Below are 26267 nucleotides of genomic sequence, written 5' to 3' on the forward strand. Positions count from 1 at the left end.
GTCTTTAACTCTTTGGGAAAGTTCTGGATTAGCTGCTGCTATGTGATGTTCCATGCAGTCAGTTGCAGCGTTTTAGGTTTGGATGTATGATGCTGTAGTTGTTCTGAGTTAACATCAAAGGCATCAGGGTATTGGCCACATGTTGTTCGAGACATGCTCTTCAGTAGTGGGTACCAGTGTTGTCTTGGCCAGTTTGGGGCTATCAGGATTATCCTTGGACGCTCTTCCTTGATTTTTAGTAGTACCTTGTGTATCAAAGGAAGAGGTGGGAATGCATATGCTGTTAGGCCTTTCCAGCTGAAGGAGAGTGAGTCCACTTTCCATGCTAGTGGGTGGAGTGTCCTTGTGCAGAATTTTTGAGCTGGTGATTGAGAGGTGATGCGAATAGGTCTATCTGTGGCATTCCCCATTTCTTTGAGATGGTCTTGAAGATGTCCGGTGCAGCTTCCATTCGTGGGCATCCGAGGTGGTTCTGCTTAGTATGTCTGCTAGAGTATTGTCTTTCCCCGGTACAAATATTGCCTGTAACTGAATGTTGTAGCTGAGTGCCAGGGTCCACAGCTCCAAGGTCATTCTGCATAGGGGTATGAATGAGTGCCTCCCTGTTTGTTGATGTACCACATGACTGTGGTGTTGTCTGTCCTTATCATCAACTGGCCCTCTTTGAGGAATGGTTTGAACTTTTGGATTGCCAGTTTTACTGCCAGCATTTCTTTTAGATTGATGTGCAGGTGAAGTTGATCCTGTGTCCACAATCCTTGCACGCATTTGTCCAGCATGTGGGCCCGCATGCTAGGGCTGAAGCGTCTGTTGTGATGGTCTGGCTTGGTTGACATCTGCGGAAGGGCAGGCCTGGGTTTGACTGGCATGCCTGAGCCCACCATAGGAACTCCTGTTTTAAGCATGGAATTAGTGGGATTTCTGTTTCTAGACTGTGTCTGTGTTGGGACCATAAATTCTTTAGGTACCACTGTAGTTTCCTCATATGTAGTCTGGCAAATGGGACCAAGATTATGCATGATGCCATGAAGCCCAAGGCCTGTAGAAATTTTCTTGCTGTTAACTTGTTCAGTTTTGTTAGTGCCAAGAAGTAAAGAGGAAGTTCTTTTGTTTTTCTGTAGTCAGGAATGCCATTTGTTGTACTGTGTCCAATTCCAGCCCAAGAATGTCCTTGTTTGGGATGGTATCAGCCTTGACTTTTGTAAATTGACTGTGTATCCCAGTCCTTGTAGCAAGTAAATGACCCTTTGTAAATCTGTTGTCAGCTTGCTTTTGTTGTCCCTTGTAGCAGGCAGTCGTCCAGGTATGGGTAAATTTGAATTCCTGTAGTCTGCAATGGGCGATTACTGATGCCAGGCATTTTGTGAATACTCTGGGCAGTAGCTAAGCCAAAGGGCAATGCTGAGAATTGATAGTGCTCTGATCCTGCAAGAAATCTGAGGTATCTTCTGCAGATTGGTCGAATGGGGACGTGCAGGTATGCCTCCTTGAGATCTAGAGTTACCAGCCAAGACTCCTTGCCCAGCATGGGAAGAAGTTGCTGTAGGGTCAGCATTTTGAATTTTGGGACAATGATGTATGTATTTAAGGTGGACAGGTCGAGAATTGGTCTCCAACTTTTTTCCTTTCTTGGAACTAGGAATAGTCTGGAGTAGAACCCCTTTCCTTGTTCTGCTGTTGGCACTCTTTCCACAGCTCTCATGTTTGCTAACTCCATTATCTGGCGTAGAGCCTCTGTTTTTTGATTTGGAGGTAGATTTGGCATTCCTCTTTTGACTGGTAAAGTGTGGAAGTGAAACCGGTAACCTTGATCTATGGTTTGTAAAATCCACTTGTCTTTTGTTATGTAGTGCCAGTTCTTTGAAAATAAGGTCAACTTTCCGCCTAGAGGAGCTGCTATTTGTTCCCTGGAAGGCGGATTTAGGATTAAGTCACTGTGGTTGTGCTGATGTAGTGGCAGTGGCTGTGTCTGTGCCTCTGTTGTTACCTTGCCACTGTCGTCCTCTGTAGGCACCTCCTCTGGATTGGTTTCTGCCTCTGGAACGTCTATTCCTGCCCCTTTGAAATTTTGTGGAGTCAGGAAAGGACCAATTTTGGCAGGCCAGTTCCTGCTAAACCTTGGGGTTGAACCTGCAAGAAATCTTTAACAGTTTGAACAGATTTTGCCTTTTCTTCCATTTTCTTCATAACCTGCTGGGCAGGTGTACCAAACAAACTTGTCTTGTCCATAGGAGCATCTAGCAACTTAGCTTTAACATGATCCGGTAAAGCTTGTTCCTTTAGCCATGCATGCCTTCTTATCACTGTGCCTGTCATGGCTGATCTAAATGAAGCCTCCAGTGCATCATAGCCACATTTTAAGGAATGGTTGCTAACCTGTTGTATGTTATTTACCATCTCTAATACATATTTCTTATCAAGAGATTCATCAGTAGTTAGTTTTTTAGTTAACTGATCAAGCATAAACTCTTGGTATTGTATCATGTGAAACTGACAGTTTAAAGCTCTAGCTGAGAGAGTAGCTGAAGTGTAGACCTTTTACCCCATCTGTCTAGTGACCTTGCTTCCCTTTCAGAAGGGATAGGGTTTTAGCTGTGGTCGCTGCTACTGCCTTGGGACCCTGGGATATAGTTTCTGGGTCTGCAAGTGGGGCCTTGTAAAGGTGGTGATGAGTATCTGGCACCCTGTAAAATCTGTCTGGTTTGGCAGGGGCTGGGGTAAAGAATCTGGAGCGGAGCAAACATCATTGAAAGCATCATCCACCACAGAGAGAACAGGAGGTATAGCTAAGGGCCTGGGCTGTGGGAGGTGCAGAAAGGTCCTAAGTCTAATTCTGAAGTCTGAAAAATCCTGTTGCTGCCATTGGAACTGTTCTCGCATGGCATGCAAGGTTTCCCCAAAGGAGAATTCTTCTGGTGGGGAAGCAGCTGGAATGGATTCTTCAGCATCAGAATCTTCAAAATTGGAGAAGGGAGCCTCAGGCTGGTCAGTTATGTCTGATTCATCAGCAGAATCATCAGAAGACACTGGCTCAGGGGGCTCTGCCCTAGGTCTCTTCTCGGGGGCTGAGAGGCCCTGTCTGGGTGAGATTGAGATCCTCTAATTAAAGAAATTAAATCTTCTGCCAAAGAAAGCATTTGAGAACTAGAAGAGGGCCTGGATGAGGGGGTTTTAACAGGCACTGATTTAGTAGTCTTGGCTGCTTTAGCCCTGGCGAAGGCCTTAATGGACATGGCTGCTGGAGGCCTAGCAGCACCACGTGCTGGGGTAGAGACATCCAAGGGATGGTGTCTGATAAGTCAACCACCGTAGTGGGTAAAATTTCTGAGGTCGATTCAAGAATTGTAGCAGGGGCCTCAGTTGTAAGAATAGGTTCAGCTGTACTTTGAGCAGTTTTCTCGGTTTCGCCGAAACCGAGACACTCGCGTTTGCTTTGCCGTGGTTTCGCCGAAACCGGACCGCGAAAGTGTCGGTCTTTATCTTTGCTTTTGAAGATTGGGTAGTCGGAGGATCCGACAGCATAATGTACGCAAAATCAGTACCGAAAAACTGTTCTGCAAACTCCGACGCCTAAGCGCTCGTCGGTTGAAAGAGGCACAGGCCGAACAGGCTGCTACGTCGTGGGCTGGGCCTAAACAAGGCAGACAGTAAGAGTGGAAATCTTTATGAGGTATTTGTTTCCCACAGGTTAAACAATTGTTAACTTTTTCTGACATCGGCTGAGGCAAGAAAGAGTCCCCAACGGGTACTTAGCTTTAGAAGTCTTCAAGTAGTATTCGGTAGAAGTAATCTCTGGATCCGACCGACCGGCACTTGCGAACAGCTTCTGCTTCGGGCGCCACGCGGCAAGAAAGACTGAGGAAAATGGCGTCGGCTGATGCTTTTATACCCGAAGACCAACAGAGATGACGTCGGGTGGAGTGCGACATCAGCCGAAGCCGGACCCGGACTTTGGAATCCGGCCGACTGCAGGGCTGCCTGACGACAGGACAACCCACTTGTTATGACTGCAGATGCATCCATGAAGGACATCAGGAGATTTTGTTTGTGGTGAAAAAGGGAGAAGACTATCATGGCTTCTCTGAAAGATAAGATTTCTGCTCATCAGTTTAAAGCTTCCTAGACTCTCATTTGTTCTACTCTCTTTCTCCAGCATATCTGCCTGCTCTGACAGAAGGAAACATTAAGAGGTTTAGTCCTATCTGTTGAAGACCTGGGGCCGATGCCCTTAAAAACACAGCATCCAGTTTCAAATGCTCTGGTTCCAGGCAGTGAGTAACCTGGTGTAGAATGTTATGCCCACAACCCGTACCTTTCTTGAAAGTTTTATTCATAGAGACCGACATTGAGCTACATACAGAAAAACTCACTATATCATTATCTTGGAGAATCAGGAAATTATTCATAAACCAAATCTTTAACTTTTTTTTTAAATTCTAGAGAGACATCAGCTGAAGTATTCTAATATTGAGAAGCTGAGCACTTAAAAGGAATCAAAAAAGTATCTATAAAATACATGAAAATCTTTAGAGAAATGCAGATTTATCTAAAAATTTATAAAACAGGACAAATGATCACTTGGCTGTAGGCTTAGAATCGATATCCAACCATGACAGCAGCAAACTAAATCTGAAAGTGAAGCTCACAGGGGATTATGGTAAAGTTTACAGGAGTTCAAGACATTAGAGCATTAAGCAAATAACTGGCTTGGTACCAAACTGTCAGATCGGATGGATGAAATGGGATCTATCCCTTCTTATAGTACTTCATCTGTGAGTGATGAAACTACATTTCCACCAGTCACTTGTATACATAGTAACCCAGATTTCCCTCCCTAACTTGTGATCGGGGGGGGGGGGGGAGGGATCCAAGGAATGGGAAACCTATACACAGCCCTGTGGTATTTTCCTTAAAACTCACTGTATTAAGTAGAGGGATAGATCGTCTGAATGCTTGCTACACTCCTGACCATAAACATTCTTGCTCTGACACAGCAAAATGTGCACATTTTATACAAATAAAAAATGCTAGTTGGCAACAAATACTTCAAATCTGCATGACATTTGTGCACGCCTCCCCTCAGTCAACTTCCCATCCAAGCAGTACATGACTTGCAGGCTGGAGCCCACACAGCTCTAAACACTGGTAATGCAGTGAGCCTAGGCGGACTCCACCCCAAGAAGGGCAATCCGTTGGCTTCACTCCTATCCCACATCTGTACAGTTTCTTCAGCACCCCTGCTGTTACTTTAAACAGAGGTCTTCTGGGCCACAGCAAGGGTAAATCCTCTGCACTATGGGGGACAGACTAAAGTTCATTTTTTCCTTAACAAAATTCCCCATTATCTAGAATGATAGCCAACTGAAAGGAAAATTATGCATTTGGTTAAACTTTTGGTAGCAGTGAAAACAGTTCAATTCCAATATAACTGTTCTGAGAAGTTATCCTGTAAAGACTTTAGGGCTAGTTCTGAAAAATACAGTTAAAAGGTCATCTACAAGCATAATCAGAGCAGAAGACAAAATTAATATATGGTCTTAAGCCACTGTTTTGCACAAATGAAAATATACACAATTCCAGTTCAGCATGACATTTACTTCAGTCAAATTCACAAACGGAATATAAAACAAGTTATAATAAAGTTAAATATGCTTTTTCTCATAGAGTCAAAGTTTGTGGAACAGTCTCAATTGTGTCACTTTGAATGTTTAGAATTTTCCATAAACACAACTTAAGCTCAAATGCTGAAAAAATACAATGCAAAAGATACATAAATTTTGAAAAATTACACTGTGCACCAGCTTCTTTTGTGACATGCACTACAATCTAAACTTGTTCTTCCACAGGTATGAAATACTGAAAGCAAAGTCTTTCACCATTTATTTTATTTAACAATCCAAGAAGTTTGCAGCCATTAGCAGTTCCAGTGCAATTTCTGGTGCAATAGGAAATTCAGGAATCTCTGTGGAGCTGTTTGTGTAGCGGACTTTGTAAGTAAAATACATGCACACTTTGGACAGCACATGGGAAGGAATTTCTCTGAAGTTTACTTCATTTGTTTCATTTTCAGCAAACTGCCCTGAAAAAATATATAGGAAATTTATGAGACATACTGGCAATCAATCCATCCACAGAATAGTCAGACAAATAAACATCTCTGCTGTGAAATAAATGGGATATTTTTAACTTCTTTCAAATGCACTTCCACTTGACATATGTGGGCACCATTTATGAATGACTCTCAAAAAAGAAAATTAGTCCTATTACTTTAAGCTTACCATTTGATCTATATGGGGACCATAATCATCCCTTCCAGTTGAATTCAGCATTTTTTTTTAATGTTGTAATCTTATGCTTCACACAAAAAATATGCACCCAGCCACTAAGCCTGCCTGTCTACTACTCCCACCAATGGGTGTGGACATTTCCTTCAAACCAATAAAATCAAAGATTTGGCACTTAACACTGACCACAAGACTATATTAACACATACTTGCCTGACTTAAAAACAGCACTCACTGGATGAAGCAGTCATCCAAGTACAGAGGAACACCAGATGAGATGGTACCAGCAATAACCTCCATGCTAATGAAATGCCAAAGTCAGCAAGTAATCTATGTTGGTTCTACCTGCTTTGGTCGAATTGACTAATGTTGATGTAACACCACAACACTATGCAAAAATGGGGGTTGATGACCAGAACAAATCATTACAGACCCTATTAAGCTAGCCAGTGGTTGAGCAGAAGCACAAGCAGTATACAAAAAAGCATATAAATATTTCATACATGTCTAACTATGGTGTGAAGCAATTAAAAACACACACACACAACATTCAGGGATCATAGAATGCTTGCAATATGTATAAAGTACACTTTGAAACTGTAAAGCAGTCACCGTGAAACAGAGGAGGAACATGTCCATCCAGAAGAAAAAATAAAAAGAAGGTAGGTCCCCTCAGCCAGGAGGGCAACCAGAACACAGGACAAGAGCAGGACAGAGAGGGACCTAATATTGCAACAGTGAAAAGAAAGACATTTACTGTTCTGGTAAGACTTTACACAACTGCACTATGTCCTCCCATACCACTGCTGCAGTATTCTTTACCAAAAGGAGAGTACAAGAGCTCAAGAGGAAGCCGGGGAACAGGATAGCACAGAAAAGTACAGTTGTGTAAAATCTTACCATAACGTTAGATGTCCTTCTGTTTACTGCTGCAGTATTCATAACATTAGGGATCCCCTGCCTGGGGCAGCCCAACATCTGGGCAGTATACCAAAGCCTTAGGTTGCTTTAAGATATGCCATACATCATATGTATGCTCCTCACGCAGCATAGGGCATAAAGGTGATGTCCGGACTTACCATTCTCAGAACTGAAAGCCCCAGTAGAAACACCAGTCCAATGAAAACCAGGAGGAACCAGTACATCCAGAAAAGAAATGTACCATGGGGAGGAGGGAGGGAGGGAGTGAATAATGCAACAGTGAAGAGGACATCTACAGTTATGGTAAGATTTTTACACAACTGTACTATGCCCTTCCATTTCACTGTTGCAGTATTCATAACAGAGTGACAAAGCTCAGGAAGAAACTTGGGAGGAGGAAGGACCAACGGAGCTCTCTAGGAAGCAAAGGATGGCCCTAGAAAAAACAGCTCTAGCTCTGGAAATTCCATCCAACTTGCAGTGCTTGGTAAAAGTATTCACAGAAGTCCAGGTAGCTGCCTCAAGAATAGTGTTAGTATCCATACTTTTGAGAGAAGCACCAGAAGCAGCCACAGCTCTAGAATGAGCCTTTACAAAATAAGGAAGGTTCTTACCACGAAAAGAATAACAAAAAGAAATACATTTTGAGAGACCAGAAGAAATAGCCTGCTTGGATACAGCTAATCCCAAGGACCTGGGATGAAAGGAAACAAAAAGCTGACCAGATTTCTTCAGTCTTACTCTTATCCAAATAAAATCAGAGTTGTCTATGCATATCCAATACGTGCAACACCTTCTCACTTACAGATTGTGCAGAAGGGAAAAAAGTGGGTAAATGAATAGACTAATTTAGGAAGATCTCATTCACCAACTTGGGCATAAAAGGATTAGTATGCAAGGGCACCCAGTGCTTGTGAAACACCAAAAATGAAGAAGCCATATGGGATTGAAGCTCAGACGCCTGTCTGGTAGAAGTAAGGGTTAACAAAAGCACAGTCTTCCAAGAACAACGTTGCAAGGAAGCTGAAGCTGCAAGGTCAAAAGGAGCCAGAGTCAATTTCTCGAAAACAAAATTAAAATCATAAGGAGGAGGAACAGGCTTCCTAGGCAGCCTAATTTGAAATAGAATTGTTTAGCTTCAAATCTAGAAGCTAAAGGAGAAGATAGACAGACAAGCAGAAATAGCTGATAAGTTAACCTTAAAGCCAACCCCAGCAGTGAGCAATTCACACAGATGAGAGAACCGAAAGAACATCCAGAGAAAATGCATCCAGGTTATGACAGACACCAAACAGCAAACCTCTTCCATTTAGTTAAGTAGGATTTCCTAGTATTGGGCTTCCTGGCCTCATGCAGAACCCGATGTACGTCCTCAGAAAAAAAGGTGTCTGTGGAATCAAAATCCTATTAACTCACAGAGTCAGTTTAAGAGTGGACAGGTGGGGATGGATGAGAGATCCTAAGTCTTGTGTGACTAGGTCCACCCTGTGAGGTAACTTGTGATGACTGCCCTTGGCTAAATGCAGAAGAGGGAACAAATGCTGTCTCTGCCAAAAGGGAGTCACCAAGACTCTGGGGAACACCTACTGAATTTTAAACAGGACTTCTGGAATGAGGGAAAGGGGAAAGAAAGCATAAAGAAACATGCCTTTCCAAGAAAGAGAGGGTGTCCACCTTCCACACCAGAGGACCTGGGACTCTTGGCACAAAATAGACAAAGCTGTCTGTTTAGAGGGGAGGCAGTTAAGTCTATTTCAGTACCACCCCACTGGTGGCCAATGCCCAGAAACACATCACTGTGAAGCATCCATTCACAGGATTCATTTAAGGACCTCCTCAGAGTGTCTGCCACAGTGTTCTGACCTGAAGGAATGTAAACAGCCTGAAGAGTCACTTGATACTGGACAGCAAAATCCCACACCAGATGTGCCAACTGGCAACAATAGATCTAGTTACCCCTGTTTTACATACCACATCACTGTGGTCTTGTCTGTAAACACACAGAAGTCCCAGGGATAAAAGAAGATGAAAAGCCTGGAGCTATCATCACTTTGACATTGATGTGCTCCTTCTGCCAAAGAGGAGACCACACCATCTGCACCTTTAGGGAACCAAAGGCGTCTCTCCAGCACACATCTGAACAGCTCTTGAGAGGGAAGAGGGGGATAAAAAGGGATCCCCAGTTTTAGGGACAACTGCTGGATCCACTAGTGGAGTTCTTTCTTGAGACATGGTAAAAGAGGAACTACATTTTATGGGATGAGCATGTTGAAGCCAAACTGACTTCAGGAACAACTGAAACGTCCTTGTGAAGTTTGGCCAGAGGGAGCATAGGGATGGTGGATGCCATGAAACCCAGAGCTCTCAGAAACTCCCTGGCTGTAATGGAAACCAGAAGAAGAGTTTGAAAAGAGATGAAGGTCAAGGCCTTAGGAAGAGGCAGGCCTGCCAGCAAAGGTACCATCTGAATCCTGTAACCCAGAAAAATATGGTCCTGAGAAGGAGTCAGAGAAGATTTTTTTTTTTAAGTTTACTGTAAACCCCAGGCTATGAAGGAGAAATGGCAAAACAGAGATTTTTGCAACTGGATTTCTGGAGAGGATGCCTGAAACGGCATGTCGTCCAAGTAGGGAAATGATCCCCTGAATTCTGCAAAAACAATCACAGGAGAAAGGCATTTGATGAATACCCTTGGGGCAGCAGAAAGGCCAAAGGGAAAAAGCACAGTTGTGCACACTTACCATAAATGTAGATGTTAGAGTATTCACTGTTGCAGTCATTACATTTGGGTTATCTGCTTGCAGTAGTCCTCAGTCAGCCTGATTAACAATGTCTTGGGTCCTACGTCGGTTGCTGTCCCTTCTTCCATGACATCAGGTCGTCAGGGGTATAAAACATGCAACCAACATCATTACTTCAGTTTTTCTTGCCCCAGATGAAGCAATCAAATCTATAAATACAAGGATATACCTCCAACAAAAAAGCAAATACACCAAAAAGCTTTTAGAGCATAGTAAATAAGAGCAGAGGTATAGCCAAAAGAAGAGAGGGGACTGGAGGGAGGATAACCAGGACTGCAACAGTGAATACACTAACATCTACATTTATGTTAAGTATACACAACTGTACTATGTTCTTCGTGTTTCACTGTTGCAGTCATTACATTTGGGTAGATTCCCAAAGCTAAGGTTGGGAGGAGGAATTTAAATAGAATTAGGACCAGCCTATAAGGCCCTGCAAGACTGCAGTGGCAAAACCAGATCTGGATTTAGAGAAAATTGGCAAATGATAATGCTTGGAGAAAGTATGTACACAACTCCAGGTAGCAGCTTCTAGGACGTCCCTAGCAGGGGAAAGGCTGTAGAGGTAGATGCAGCCCTGGTTGAATGTGGTTGGATGTCCTGTGGAATAGGTTTTCCATGGTGCTTATAGCAGAAATTAATGCAGTGGCCTATCCATTTTGAAATGGTTTGTTTTGAAATAGTTTTCCTCTCTGTCCCTGCAGCAAATGCCACCAGCAGTTGTTCAGATTTTCTTTGAGGTTTAGTCCTGTCCAAGTAGAATCTAAGCTGTCTGTGCACATCTAAAGAGTGCAGTATTCGTTCCCCTTTGTTCTGTGGGTTAGGAAAGAAGGTAGGCAAATGAATGGACTGATTAAGAGCCACACTGGATACCACCTTGGGCATGAAGGAGGGATTGGTTCTGAGGGACACCCTGTCCGCATGAAAGAGGATGAAAGGTTCCACTGCCATAAGAGCCTGTAATTCAGATACCCTTCTTGCAGAAGTGATTGCTAAAAGGAAAACGGTTTTCCAGGAAAGAAATTTTAAATCTGCAGTAGCAGCTGGCTCGAACGGAGGAAGAGTGAGTTTCTCCAAGAAAAAGAAAAGATCCCAGGCTGGAGTTGGAGCTCTCCTGGGTGGCCTTAAATTGTTGGCCCCTCTGAGGAAATTACAGTTGTGTACACCTACCACAAATGTAGATGTTTAGAGTGTCTTCACTGTTGCAGTCATAACTGTAGGGTACTCCTGCCGGCAGGCATCCCGAGGTCGGCCAGAATTCCCAAGTCTGGGTCCGGCGTCGGCTGTACCAGCAAGTACCCTGACACCAGAACGTAGAGGTATAAAGCTGACAGCCGACGCCATCTTCTCCAGCCTTTCTTGCCACAGATGTCAGAAACCCCCAACAAAGTAACCAAAAGGTGTCCAAATAGAAACACAAATACACCACAAAGGGAATGGAAGAGAGACCAAGTGAAAAATATTGGGGATTGGTGGGAGGGAAACACCGACTGCAACAGTGAAGACACTCTAACATCTACATTTATGGTAGGTGTACACAACTGTACTATGTTCTTCGTGTTTCACTGTTGCAGTCATAACTGTAGGGTAGAATCCCAAAGCTGTGAATGAGGGAGGGGGTTATGCAGAAGAAGGGGCAGCTAGAAGGCCCTGCAAAACAGCAGAGGCAAAGCCTGCCCTAGACTTAGAATACAAAGGGAGATTATAGTGCTTAGAAAAAGTATGCACTGAACTCCAAGTGGCAGCTTCCAGAATGTCCTTGGTAGGAACTCCTTAAGTGGCAGCTGCTCTAGTAGAATGACTTCTAACAATACCTGGAAACGGTTTCCCATGGTGAGAGTAACAAAACCTTATTCCATGAGCAATCCATTTGGAAATAGTTTGTTTAGAAATAGCCTTACCTAGAGAACTGGAGGCATAAGAGATAAGCAATTGATCAGATTTCCTGAAATCTTTAGTTTTGTCCAGGTAAAATCGTAGTTGTCTGTGTATGTCCAATGAATGTAAGATCCTTTCCCCTTTATTTTGAGGATTTGGGAAGAAGGTAGGAAGGTGAATAGTCTGATTTAGAGCCACTTTTGAAATCACCTTAGGCATAAATATAGGATTGGTCCTTAAGGAAACTCGGTCTTGGTGGAAGATAAGATATGGTTCCACAGCCATGAGAGCTTGTAACTCTGAAACCCTTCTAGCAGAAGTCAATGCTAATAAGATAGCTGTAGCTGTTTTCCAGGATAAGAACTTGATATCCGAAGCAGCAGCGGGCTCAAAAGGAGGCAAAGTAAGTTTCTCCAAGACATAATTAAGATCCCAAGCAGGAACAGGAGTAGTTCTGGGAGGTCTTAAATCTTTAGCTCCTCTCAAAAATTGTCTCACCAGCTGGTGAGAAAAAATGGGAGGATCAGTGTTGAAATGAGCTGAGATAGCAGAAGCATGGATTTTTATGGAGGAAAAGGAGAGGCCTTTAAGCAAAAGGCCTGAGAGGTAAAGTAAAATGGAAGAAATATCAGGCAAAAGAGGATCTGAACATCGATCCTGCATCCAAATACAAAATCTTTTCCATTTAGAAGCATAAGATTTTCTAGTGCTAGGCCGCCTAGCTTCCAAAAGAACATCCAAAACTTGTTTGGGAAGAGAAGAAGGAATCAAAGGCCCTTGTAGAGCCAAGCTGCCAGGCATAGAGTCGTGATTTGAGAGTGCAGCATCTGACCCTGATGCTGGGACAGGAGAGAAGGTATCAGAGGTAGAATCCATGGAGGTTCCAAGAATAGGTGTTTCAAAGTTGGATACCAAAACTGCCTTAGCCAATTTGGAGCTATCAGAATGATAATCTTTGGTTTGCCCCGTTTTATTTTCAGTAACACCCGAGGCAGAAGAGGAAGAGGAGGGAAGGCATATCCCGAAAGATTCCTCCAGCTGAATGACAGGGCATCCACTTTCCACGCTGTTTTGTGGAAGGACCTGGTGCAAAAGAGAGGCAACTGATGATTGAGATGGGATGCAAACAGATCTATCTGAGGACAACCCCAAACTGCAGTAATCCTGCTGAACAAGTTGGGGTCCAGCATCCATTCGTGAGGATCCGACAGGTTTCTGCTTAGGCTGTCTGCTAAGAGGTTCTGTTTTCCTGGAATGAATTGAGCTTGAAGATGCAGATTCAGATTTAGAGCCGTGTCCCATAAACTCATGGCTAGTCTGCAGAGGGAGTAAGAGTGAGAGCCCCCTTGCTTGTTTATGTACCACATGACTGTGGTGTTGTCTGTACGAACCAGAAGAGGCCCTGGATGTAAAAGATTCTGGAAGGCTAGAAGAGCATTTTGGACTGCCAACATTTCCTTCAAGTTGATGTGCCAGGGAAGATGCTTCTTTGTCCAAGAGCCTTGCTGGCAAATGTCTAGAAAATGAGCTCCCCAAGCATAATCTGAAGCGTCTGTGGTTATGATCTGAGAAGGTTGAGGCAGACAAAAAGGGTTCCCTTCGTTTAAAGCACAAGCCCTGGACCACCAAAGGAATTCTTTTTGGGGGCAGGGAATCAGTGGAATTGTTGTGTCCAGACTGTGGTAATGCGGTGACCATACACTCTTTAGGTACCATTGAAGTTCTCATATGAAGCCTTGCATTTGGAATCAACAGGATGCAAGAAGCCATGTAGCCCAATGCCTGCAGGAATTTCCTTGCAGTGAGCTGAGTTAAAGTAGCCAAGGTCTTGAAAATTGAGGCCAGTTGTAATTGTTTTTCTGGAGTGAGGAAGGCCCTTTGTGAGCTTGTGTTTAGGAGAGCTCCTAAAAAAATTTGCTGAGAGGGGACCAGATGTGACTTTTTTGCGTTCACTGAAAATCCCAGAAGAAGGAGTAGACGTTGAACAAACTGCAGGTGTTGAAGTAGAAGGTCCTTGCTGTCCGCCTGAATAAGGCAGTCGTCCAGATAGGGGTAAATTTGAATCCCTTGGAGTCTGCAATACGCTACTACTGGAGCCAGGCACTTGGTAAAGACTCTGGGCGCAGTAGATAAGCCAAAGGGCAGTACAGAGAATTGAAAATGCCTCGAACCTGCCTTGAATCTGAGGTATTTTCTGCGTTCCTGCCTGATGGGGATGTGTAAGTAGGCTTCCTTTAAGTCCAATGTCACCATCCAAGCATCCTGGGAGAACATTGGAAGAAGTTGTTGTAGAGTAAGCATCTTGAATTTTGGAATTTCCAGATAGGTGTTCAATACTGAAAGGTCCAGAATAGGTCTCCATGAGTTTTGTTTTCTTGGGACCAGAAATAGTCTCGAGTAAAAACCTTTTCCCATTTCTGAAAGTAGAACAGGTTCTATAGCTCTCATGGCCAATAAAGCGTCCACTTGATTTAAGGCCTCTGACCATTGATGTTTTGGCAGATCTGGCCAACCGAAAGACCTTGGTAGAGTATGAAAGTGGAACTTGTAACCTCTTAAAATCACGTCTAAAACCCATTTGTCTTGGGTAATGTGTCCAATTTTGGTAGAAAAGAGAAAGTTTTCCTCCGAGAGGGGCTTCCAGGCAAGGAGGACCTGTAGCCCAACAGAGGGAGTCATTGGGTTTGCTTCCTTTGAGATTGAGATCTGTCTTCTCCCCTTCTAGGGGATGAAGCAGACCATTGTCTGGACCGGTAAGAGGCCTGAGCCCGACCTCTGGAGCGTCTATATCTTCCCCTTTGAGGCCTGTCAGACGTGGGAAAAGACCAAGTTTTTGGAGGGCCAATTTCTGGAAAATCTAGGAGGCTGAACTTGTAAGAAATCTTTAACAGTCTGCATAGATTTCGCTTTATCTTCCATCTTTTTAATAACCTCCTCAGCCTTAGACCCAAACAAAACATCATGCTGAACAGGGGAATCTAACAATTTAGCCTTAACCTGCTCAGGTAAATCCTGCTCTCGAAGCCAAGCATGTCTCCTGATAAAGTACAGTTTTGTACCTACCATAAATGTAGATGTTCGAGGATCCACATTGCTGCAGTCATAACCTGTGGGTAGTCCGCTGTCCTTGGTCGGCCCGAATACCAAAGTGTTAGGCTGGCGTCGGTCATGGTCGCTCAGATCTGACGTCAGTACGCAGTGGTACTAAAGCGCATGACCGACGCCATATCCTCAGTCTTTCTTGCCCCAGATGTCAGAAGGCCTAAAAAGAAACGGCCATAGCCAAAAATAGAAAATACCCAACCACTAATATATAAAAAATAATCACCCCAATAACAACACAGCAACCCCAAACTACATAGGGGAAGGAGGGAGGGAAAATTGGACTGCAGCAATGTGGATCCTCGAACATCTACATTTATGGTAGGTACAAAACTGTACTATGTTCTTAGTCTCACATTGCTGCAGTCATAACCTGTGGGTAGAATCCCAAAGCAAAGGAAAAGGGAGGTTGGCAAAATTAAAAAGCATTAGGAGCTGCTAACATGCCCTGTAAAACTGCAGTGGCAAACCCAGCCCTAGACTTGGAATAAAGAGGGAGATGGTAATGTTTAGTAAAAGTGTGCACTGAACTCCAAGTAGCTGCCTCCAAAATATCCTTAGTAGCTACTCCCCTTAAAAAGGCAGAAGAAGTGGCAGTAGCCCTAGTGGAATGAGGTCTGATCCCAGCCGGAACATCCTTTCCATGATGAGAAGAATAAAAAGCAATACAATGGCCAATCCACTTAGAAATAGTTTGCTTTGAAACAGCTTTCCCTTGTGAACCCAAAGCAAAAGAAATGAATAACTGTTGAGTCTGCCTGAACCCTTTAGTTCTGCTCAAATAATAACGTAACTGCCTGTGAATATCCAAAGAATGCAAAATTTTTTCCCCTTTATTTTGGGGATCAGCATAAAAAGTAGGCAAATGAATAGATTGGTTTAAGGCCACATTAGAAACAACTTTAGGCATAAAAGTAGGGTTAGTACGCAGGGATACCCTATCCTTATGGAATATCAGGAAAGGTTCAACTGCCATGAGAGCCTGTAATTCAGATACCCTCCTAGCAGACGTAATGGCCAACAAAAAAGCAGTCTTCCAAGACAAAAACTTCAACTCAGATGAAGCTGCAGGTTCAAAAGGAGGTAAAGTAAGCTTTTCCAACACAAAATTGAGATCCCAGGAAGGAGTAGGAGCTCTACGTGGGGGTCTTATGTTCTTTGCCCCTCTAAGAAATTGCTTAAACAAAGGGTGAGAAAATAATGGTGGGTCACAATCATAGTGAGCAGAAATGGCTGCAGCATGAACTTTCACGGAGGAGAAAGACAAACCCTTGTCTAGTAATTCTGTAAGGTACTGTAGTGTAACACTCAAATTAGGCACTGAAACATCAAAGCTCTTAGCTGTGCTCCAAAGAAAAAATATCCTCCATTTATCAGCATAAACTTTCCTAGTACTAGGTCGTCTGGCTTCCAATATGACATTCAAAACTTGCTGAGGAAGCTGCGACCCCTCAGGGTCTAAAACAGAATATGCCAGGCTGTCAGATGCAGGGACTGTACCCTGACATTGAGGAAATGATTGCTTGCCTGGGACAAAAGGTGTGGAATTGGTGGCAAAGGCCAAGGAGGCTCCTGTACTAAACTCCTCAGCAGAGGATACCAGTGCTGACGTGGCCAATCTGGAGCTATTAGAATCATGCAAGGCTTGTCCTGTCTGACCTTCAAGAGCACCTTGGAAAGGAGAGGCAGAGGAGGAAAAGCATAGACGTGAAGGTTGTTCCAACTGAAAGATAGAGCATCCACTTTCCAAGCTTTTGGGTGAAACATCTTTGTGCAAAATTTTGGCAGTTGGAAATTTAGTGGAGAAGCGAACAGATCTATGTCTGGAGTTCCCCAGGCCACTGTCAACTGTTGAAATACATGAAGATCCAATTTCCACTCGTGGGGATCCACCATCTGTCTGCTCAAAACATCTGCTAAGGAGTTCTGTGCTCCTGGCAGAAACCTCGCTTGAAGAGTGATGTGCAAACTCAGAGCAGTCTCCCATAAAATCATAGCTCGTCTGCAAAGAGGGTACGAATGGGTTCCCTCCTGCTTGTTGATGTACCACATGACTGTTGTGTTGTCTGTTTGAATCAACATCTGTCCCAGTTGAAGTAGATCCTTGAAAGCCATCAGTGCAAATTGGACTGCTAACATCTCCTTCATGTTGATATGCAAATGCTGTAGTCTGGGAGGCCACGTGTCTTGAATCCATTTTCCATTGAAGTGTGCTCCCCAAGCAATGTCTGAGGCATCTGTCGTTAAGATCTGACTCGCCTCTGGTCGGGTCACAGAGAGTCCCTTGTTTAGGTGACATTCCTGAGCCCACCACAAAAATTCCTTTTGGATGCAAGGTATTATTTGAATGACAGTGTCCAAATCGTGGCAGTGTTGAGTCCATACACTTTTGAGATACCATTGTAGCTTCCTCATATGCAGTTTGGCATTGGGAAGTACCAGAATACAAGATGCCATGAACCCCAAGGCTTGAAGGACTGTCCTTGCAGTCAGCCTGGACAGTAGGGATAATTGCTGGAAGTAGAGGGGAAGATTTCTTTGTCCGGGGTCAAAAAAGCCATCTGAGAGGCTGTATTCAGTCTCACACCCAGAAAGCACATGTCCTGAGAGGGTACTAGACTGGACTTTGTTTCGTTCACAGAATACCCTAGGCACCTTAAAACTGCCATTACATACTGTAGATGCTGAAGTAACTTGACTTTGTCTTGAGCAAGAATTAGGCAATCGTCCAGATAAGGATAAATTTGTATTCCTCTTAGTCTTAAGAAGGCTATCACAGGAGCCAGGACCTTTGTGAACAGTAGATAAGCCAAAGGGCAATGCAGAGAACTGATAATGAAAAGTACCAGCCCGAAAACGCAGGAACCTCCTGCAGCTGGGCCTGATAGGAATGTGAAGATAAGCCTCTTTGAGATCCAGAGTTACCATCCAGTGATCTTTGCCTAGCAGAGGCAGAAGTTGCTGCAAAGTTAACATCTTGAACTTTGGAATATCTAGGTATGTATTGAGAATGGACAAATCCAGAATTGGCCTCCAAGTGTTTCCTTTCTTTGGCACAAGGAACAGGCGAGAATAAAATCCTAGGCCTACTTCTGACGGAGGTACCACCTGGATAGCCCCCATTTGTAAAAGCAAAGAAATCTGTTTGTGAGCCTCCAGCCTTTGCCGAGGAGGTACGTCCGGCATGCCTTTGAAAGGAGGCAAGGTGTGAAAATAAAACTTGTAGCCTCGATTTATAATGTCCAACACCCATTTGTCCTGGGTGACCAAAAGCCAATTTTGCTTGAAAAGTGCCAACTTTCCTCCTAGAGGAGCTGCCAGACAGGAGGAATCTGGCAGCTGGAGATACAGGTCATTGGGTCTGTTTACGAAAAGGCTGACCCCTGCCCTCACCAGAAGATTGTGCAGGAGAACTCCACGTCCTAGGTCTGAAAGAACCCTGAGCATGAGCTCTGCCCCTACCACGTCTAGATCTGCCCTTAGACTGAAAATCAGAAGGATAAGCCCATCCTTTTGCAGGCCAATTTCTGCTAAACTTAGGGGGCTGCACTTGTAAAAATTCCTTAACCGTCTGCATGGACTTAGCTTTGTCTTCCATTTTCTTTCAAAACTGACTCCACAGGAGAACCAAAAAGAACTTCAGATTGAAGGGGAGCATCCAAAATTCGAGCTTTAACATGCTCTGACAAATTTTGATCCTTAAGCCAGGCGTGCCTACGAATAACTGAACCAGTGGCAGCCACCCTGGAAGAAGCCTGAAGAGCATCAAAACCACACTGCAAGGAATGCTTACCAACCTGATCAGAGGCATGAACTAAGTCCTGCAATTCCTTACACTCTATACCCTCAGCTAGAGCATCTACCTTAGATTTCAACTGGCTTAACAGAAAATTCTGATACTTCAGCATATGAAACTGGCAATTTAAAGCCCTCATAGCTAGCGTGGAGGAGGTATACACTTTTTTACCCCACCTATCCAAAGCTCTAGAATCTTTATCCAGAGGTACCGGATTCTTAACTACAGAAGCCCTGACACCCTTAGGTCCCTGACTAATAGTTTCTGGGTCAGCTCTAGGACTCTTATACAAATATTTATGAGCCTCTGGAACTCTGTAATACCAGTCTGGCTGGACAGGGGCAGGGGGTAAAGAATCAGGATTAAGGGAAGCTTCAGAAAAAACATCCTGAACAACATCCAAAACAGGAGGAATAGCCAAGGGCCTATGTTGTGGTAAAAACAAAAATTCCCTAAGCCTCTTACGAGAATCTGAAAAATCCTGACCTTCCCACTTAAAATGCTCCCTCATGGAGTGCAGGGTTTCAGAAAAGGAAAAATCCTCTGGAGGAGAAGCAGAAGGACAGGAATCCTCTGCATCCGAATCAGAATAGGGAGGAAAATCCTGAATGTCCTCAGTAGAAGACTCAGAGTAATCTGAGGAATGCTCCAATCCCTCCACCTCTGTCTCCACCCTAGGCCTCTTATCTGGAGGGGGCATAGAACCTCTGATTAAAGTAATCAAATCCTCTGCCATTTTCAGCATATGTTTTTTAGGAACAGAGCCCGAAGAACTAGGGCTGATGCCTGTGCCAGAAAGACCAGGTCTAGTTTTAGAAGGGGCTTTAGTGACAGAAGTAGAAGGCTTAACAACCTTATGTAAAGCAGGAACAACAGAAACTTGAGAGGCCCCCTCGGCCTGACCTAACTCCTGAGAGGCCAATTCCTGTAGGATTAAAGGTTCCCCCTGTGATTCAGCTGAAACCTCGGCTGGATCCACAGATTCAACCATAGTTTCCATAGAACCGGCGTCCGCAACGGACGACTCATCCTGCTTAGACTAACGATTTATCTTTTCGCTTCTTAGCGGTAGCGGGCGGAGGATCCGACGGCATATTGTAGTTACACCGCTTACCGAAAACAAGTCTAGCACAATCTAACCTGCGTTTAATGGTGCGCTTATTAAATCTAGCGCAAAAGCGACACCCGACTACGTCGTGCTCAGGCCCCAAGCAAGGAATACAGAGAGAGTGGTAGTCCCTATGAGGTATCTGTTTCCCACAAGAAATACAATTATTAACTTTTTCTGACATCCGGATTTAACTGAGGCAAGAAAAGACAAAAATATTCCCCAACGGGGTACTTAGCCCAACTTGGTCTTCGGTCTGAAACTCAGAATACGAAAATTTCAGGACGCCGAAAGTACAGTTTTGTACCTGCCATAAATGTAGATGTCCGAACAGGAATGCATCTGCAGTCCTTACAAATGGGTTGTCCTGTCGTCAGGCAGCCCTTCGGTCGGCCGGATTCCAAAGTCTGGGCCTGGCCTCGGCTGGTGTCGCACTTCACCCGACGTCATAGCTGCAGTTCTTCGGGTATAAAGGCATCAGCCGACGCCATTTTCCTCAGTGTTTCTTGCCCCAGATGCCAGTTGCCCTCTTGGATAGCTAAATTTTGGATAAATGCCAATGTTTCCAAAAAGTAGAAGGCAAATACAAAAAATAAGCATGTATGTACATATATACAAACAAATACACCATAAGAGATCCCCCCCTAGCTAGCTATTAGATGGGCAAATACCCTAGGAATACCACAGAGGGGAAGGAGGGTGGGTAATCCTGACTGCAGATGCATTCCTGTTCGGACATCTACATTTATGGTAGGTACAAAACTGTACTATGTCCTTCAAGGATGCATCTGCAGTCCTTACAAATGGGTAGAATACCATAGCCAAACTAGGGGAGGAGGAAGAAGAAATTATGGTGTAGTTAGGATCCCTTGCAAAACAGCAGTGGCAAACCCTGCTCGGGATCTAGAGTATAAAGGTAAGTTATAATGCTTGGCAAATGTATGCACGGAGGTCCAAGTAGCAGCCTCTATAATGTCCTTGGTAGCCACTCGTGAAGAAAGCTGTGGTAGTGGCTGTAGCCCTTGTAGAATGAGGCCTTATGTTCTGTGGAGTTTGCTTTCCATGGTAGGAGTAACAGAATCTGATGCAATTTCCTATCCACTTGGAGATTGTCTGTTTTGAAATTGCTTTTCTTTCCCTTCCTGTTGCATATGCTACCAGAAGCTGGTCAGTTTTTCTATTGCCCTTGGTTCTGTCCAGGTAGTAGCGCAACTGTCTATGTACATCCAAAGTATGCAGCAGTCTTTCCCCCCTGTTCTGTGGATTGGGGAAGAAGGTAGGTAGGTGAATAGCCTGGTTTAAAGACACTCTGGATACCACCTTAGGCATAAATGTAGGATTTGTTCTCATGGACACTATCTTGATGGAAGATTAGGAAGGGTTGTACTGCCATTAAAGCCTGTAGCTCAGAAACCCTTCTTGCTGAGGTAATTGCCAGCAGAAAAGCAGTTTTCCAGGATAGGTGTTGAAGATCTGCTGTTGCTGCTGGTTCGAAAGGGGGGAGTGTCAATTTTTCTAGCACAAAGTTCAAGTCCCATGCTGGTAATGGTTGTTTCCTAGGAGGTTTTACATTTTTAATTCCTCTCAGAAACTGCCTGAGTAGAGGATGCGAGAAGACAGGGGGATCGAAGCTGTATTCTGCAGAAATAGCTGATGCATTTATCTTGATGGAGGAATAGGACAGGCCTGTATGGAAAAGCTCTGCCAAATACTCCAGGATGTTGGCAATGTCTACCTTTGACACATCTTTTCCCCTTTCAGTACTCCAAATGAGAAACCTTTTCCATTTTCCTGCATAGTTCCTTCTTGTTGAGGGTCTGCGGGCCTCAAGGATAATGTCTTTAACCCTTTGGGATAAATCTGGGTTAGTTGCTCTTATGTAATGTTCCAGGCAGTCAGCTGCAGAGTTTTCAGGTTTGGATGCAGGGTGTTGTAGCGCTCTGAGTTAACAGCAAAGGAATCAGGGTAGTGTCCACATTTTCCCGAGACATGCTCCTCAGTAATGGGTACCAATGTTGTCTTGGCCAGTCTGGAGCTATCAGAATGATCCTTGGACGTTCCTCTTTGATTTTCAATAGCACCTTGTGCATCAAAGGAAGAGGTGGGAATGCATATGCTGTCAGGCCTTTCCAACTGAAGGATAGAGAGTCCACCTTCCAAGCAAGTGGGTGGTACGTCCTTGTGCAGAATTTCTTGAGCTGGTGATTGAGTGGGGATGCGAATAGGTCTATTTGTGGCAGTCCCCATTTCTTTGTGATGACCTTGAAGATGTCCGGGTGTAGCATCCATTCATGAGCATCCGAGGTAGTTCTGCTTAATATGTCTGCTAGGATGTTTTCTTTTCCCGGTACAAAAATTGCTTGTAACTGAATGTTGTAGCTCAGAGCCGTATTCCATAGGTCCAGTGCCATCCGGCATAGAGGGTATGAATGAGTGCCTCCCTGTTTGTTGATGTACCACATGACTGTGGTGTTGTCTGTCCTTATCATCAACTGCCCTTCTTGGAGGAATGGTCTGAAATTCTGGATTGCTAGTTTGACTGCCAGCATTTCCTTTTGATTTATGTGCAGGTGCAGCTGATCTGGAGTCCATAAGCCTTGTATGCACTTGTCCAGCATGTGGGCCCCCCAACCGAGGTCTGAGGCGTCCGTTGTGATGGTTTGGCTTGGTTGAATGCTGTGGAAGGGCAAACCTGGGTTTGACTGGCATGCCTGAGCCCACCATATGAACCTCTTGTTTCAGGCATGGGATTAGTGGTATTTCGGTTTCTAGGCTGTGCCTGTGTTGAAACCATAAATTCTTCAGGTACCACTGAAGCTTTCACATATGCAGTCTGGCATGAGGGACCAGGATTATGCAGGATGCCATGAAGCCCAAGGCCTGCAGTACTTTCCTTGCTGTTATTTTGTTCTGCTTTGTTAATGCCAAGAAGTAGAGATGAAGTTGTTCTTGTTTTTCTGCAGTTAGGAATGCCATCTGTTTTACTGTGTCCAATTCTGCACCTAAGAAGGTTATTCTTTGGGATGGTATCAGTCTTGATTTTTTTATATTGACTGTATATCCCAGGGCTTGCAGTAAGCGAATGACTCTTTGTAAGTCTTCTGTTAGCTTGTTTTTGTTGTCCGCTTGTGTCAGGCAGTCGTCCAGGTATGGATATATTTGGATTCCCTGAAGCCTGCAGTGAGCGATTACTGATGCCAGGCATTTCGTGAACACTCTGGGCAGTAGATAAGCCAAAGGGCAATGCTGAGAATTGATAATGCTCTGATCCTGCAAGAAATCTGAGGTATCTTCTGCAATTTGGTCGTATGGGGACGTGCAGGTATGCCTCCTTGAGATCTAGAGTCACCAGCCAATACTCCTTGCCCAGCATGGGAAGAAGTTGCTGTAGGGTCAGCATTTTGAATTTTGGAACAATGATGAATGTGTTTAAAGCGGACAGGTCGAGAATAGGCCTCCAATTTTTCTCTTTTCTTGGTACCAGGAATAGTCTGGAGTAAAATCCCTTTCCTTGTTCCATAGATGGTACCCTTTCCACAGCTCTCATCTTTACTAATTGAGCTATTTGTTTTAGAGCTTCTGTCTTTTGATTTGGTGGTAGGTTTGGCATTCCTCTTTTTCCTGGTTAAGTATGGAAATGAAACCTGTAGCCTTGGTCTACAGTTTGCAAAATCCACTTCTCTTGTGATGTAGTGCCAGTTTTTTGAAAATAAGGCTAACTTTCCGCCTAAGGGTGCTGCTATTTGTTCCCTGGCAGGCGGTGTCAGAGCCAAGTCACTGTGATTGTCCTGTTGCAGTGGTAGTAGTGTCTGTGCCTCGCTGGTTGTTACCTTGCCACTGGCGTCCCCTGTAGGCACCTCCTCTGGATTGATTTCTGCCTCTTGAACGCCTATTCCTGCCTCTCTGGGTTTTAGAGGAGTCTGGAAAGGACCAATTTTTGGAAGGCCAGTTCCTGCTAAACCTTGGAGGCTGAACCTGTAAGAAATCTTTCACTGTTTGTACATATTTTGCCTTCTCTTCCATTTTCTTCAGTACCTGTTGAGCAGGAGAACCAAATAAACTGACCTTATCCATAGGAGCATCTAATAGTTTTGCTTTAACATGATCCGGCAGGACCTGTTCTTTCAACCATGCATGACTTCTTATAACTGTGCCAGTCATGGCTGATCTAAAGGAAGCCTCCAGTGCATCATAGCCATATTTTAAAGAATGGTTACTAACCTGCTGAATGTTATGCACCATTTCTAGAACATATTTCTTATCTAAAGAATCATCAGAGGACAATTTCTTAGTTAACTGATCAAGCATAAACTCCTGGTATTGGATCATATGAAACTGACAGTTCAATGCCCTAGCTGAGAGAGTAGCAGAGGTGTATACTTTTTTACCCCATCTCTCTAAGGACCTGGATTCCCTTTCAGAAGGGAGAGGGTTTTTAACTGAGGTCGAAGCTACTGCCTTAGGCCCCTGGGAGATAGTCTCGGGATCTGCAAAAGAAGCCTAGTATAAATGATGATGTGTGTCCGGGACCCTGTAGAACCTATCGGGCTTAGCAGGGGCTGGAGGCAAAGTATCAGGAGCAGTGCAAGCATCATTAAATGCATCATCTACAACAGGGAGAACTGGAGGTATAGCTAAAGGCCTATGTTGTGGTAAATGCAAAAAGGTCCTAAGCCTTTTCCTTGAATCTGAGAAATCTTGTCCCTGCCATTGGAATTGCTCTCTCATGGCATGTAAGGTTTCCCCAAAGGAAAATTCCTCTGGTGGAGAGGCAGAAGGAATCGATTCCTCAGCATCGGAGTCTTCATAAGTAGAAAAGGAGCCTCTGGATGGTCTGTATTGTCTGTATCATCAGAAGAATCATCTGAGGACACTGGCTCAGGGGGCTCTGCTCTAGGTCTCTTTTCTGGAGGAGGTTGAGAGGCCCTGTCTGGATGAGATTGGGATCCCCTTATTAAAGAGATGAGATCCTCAGCCAGAGTGAGCATTTGGGAACTGGAACTGGGCCTGTGAGAGGGGCTTAACAGGCACAGATTTAGAAGTTTTGGCTGCTTTAGCCCTGGCAAAGGCCTTTATGGACATGGCTGCAGGTGGCCTAGCAGCACCACGTGCAGGGGTTGAAACATCCAAAGGGATGGTGTCCGATAATTCTTGTGAAACCACAGTAGCAGGTTGAATTTCAGAGGCCGATTCAACCAGGTTAGAAGGGGCCTCGGTAGTAGTCATGGATTCGCTGAAGATAGAACCGTTTGCTCGGTTTCGCCGAAACCGAGACACTCAGCGTTTGCTTAACCGTGGTTTCGGCCGAAACCGCGGACCGCAAGTGTCGGTCCTTTTCTTTGCGTTTCTTAATAACTTGTGAAGTCGGAGGATCCGACGGCATTATGTACGCAAAATCTGAGCCGAAAAACTGTTCAGCAAACTCCGACCGACGTCTAAGCGTCCGTCGGTTGAAAGAAGCACAGGCTAAACAAGCTGCTACGTCGTGGTCTGGGCCTAAACAAGGTAAGCAGTAAGAGTGGAAATCTTTATGAGGTATTTGTTTCCCACAAGTTAAACAGTTATTCACTTTTTCTGACATCGGCTGAGGCAAGAAAGAGTCCCCAACGGGGTACTTAGCTTTTTAGAAGTCTTCGAAGTAGTATTCGGTAGTAGTAATCTCTGGATCTGACCGACCGGCACTTGCGAACAGCTTCTGCTTCGGCGCCACGCGGCAAGAAAGACTGAGGAAAATGGCGTCGGCTGATGCCTTTATACCCGAAGAACTGCAGCTATGACGTCGGGTGAAGTGCGACACCAGCCGAGGCCAGACCCAGACTTTGGAATCCGGCCGACCGAAGGGCTGCCTGACGACAGGACAACCCATTTGTAAGGACTGCAGATGCATCCTTGAAGGACATCGGCACTTGCAAACGCTGCTTCTGCTTCGGACCATGCGGCAAGAAAGACTGAGGATATGGCGTCGGTCATGCGCTTTAGTACCACTGCGTACTGACGCCAGATCTGAGCGACCATGATCGACGCCAGCCTAACACTTTGGTATTCGGGCCGACCGAGGACAGCGGACTACCCACAGGTTATGACTGCAGCAATGTGAGACGAAGAACATCAGTACCAGAGGCTGCGGCCCTGCAAGAAGCCAACAAGGCATCAAAACCACAATGTAAACTATGTTTGCTAACTTGTTCAGTTGCATGCAATACATCCTGTAATTCCTTATCCTCTGCACATGCAGGAAAAGTAGAAAGTTTTTGCTTTAAAACAAACAAAAGAAATTGCTGATACTTGAACATATGAAACTGGCAATTTAAAGCCCTAATAGAAAGAGTAGCAGAAGTATACACCTTTTTGCCCCATCTGTCCAAGGCACGAGAATC

General features: G+C 44.5%; 1 protein-coding gene across 1 annotated transcript in view; it reads right to left on the minus strand.

Moving 5' to 3' along the window:
* Positions 1-5574: 5574 nt before the first annotated feature.
* Positions 5575-26267, minus strand: part of ELOC (elongin C) — a gene marked incomplete at its 5' end in the record, with an annotated part of 381231 nt that continues 360538 nt past the window's right edge. The window contains 1 exon segment of the mRNA XM_044067225.1: positions 5575-6079. Within this exon segment, the coding sequence (XP_043923160.1) occupies positions 5889-6079 (191 nt within the window). The 3' untranslated portion in view covers positions 5575-5888.

The sequence above is a fragment of the Protopterus annectens genome, chromosome 3.part1 (assembly GCF_019279795.1).
Source record: "Protopterus annectens isolate FY-2018-M chromosome 3.part1, PAN1.0, whole genome shotgun sequence".
In the NCBI taxonomy this organism is placed as follows: Eukaryota; Metazoa; Chordata; order Ceratodontiformes; family Protopteridae; genus Protopterus; species Protopterus annectens.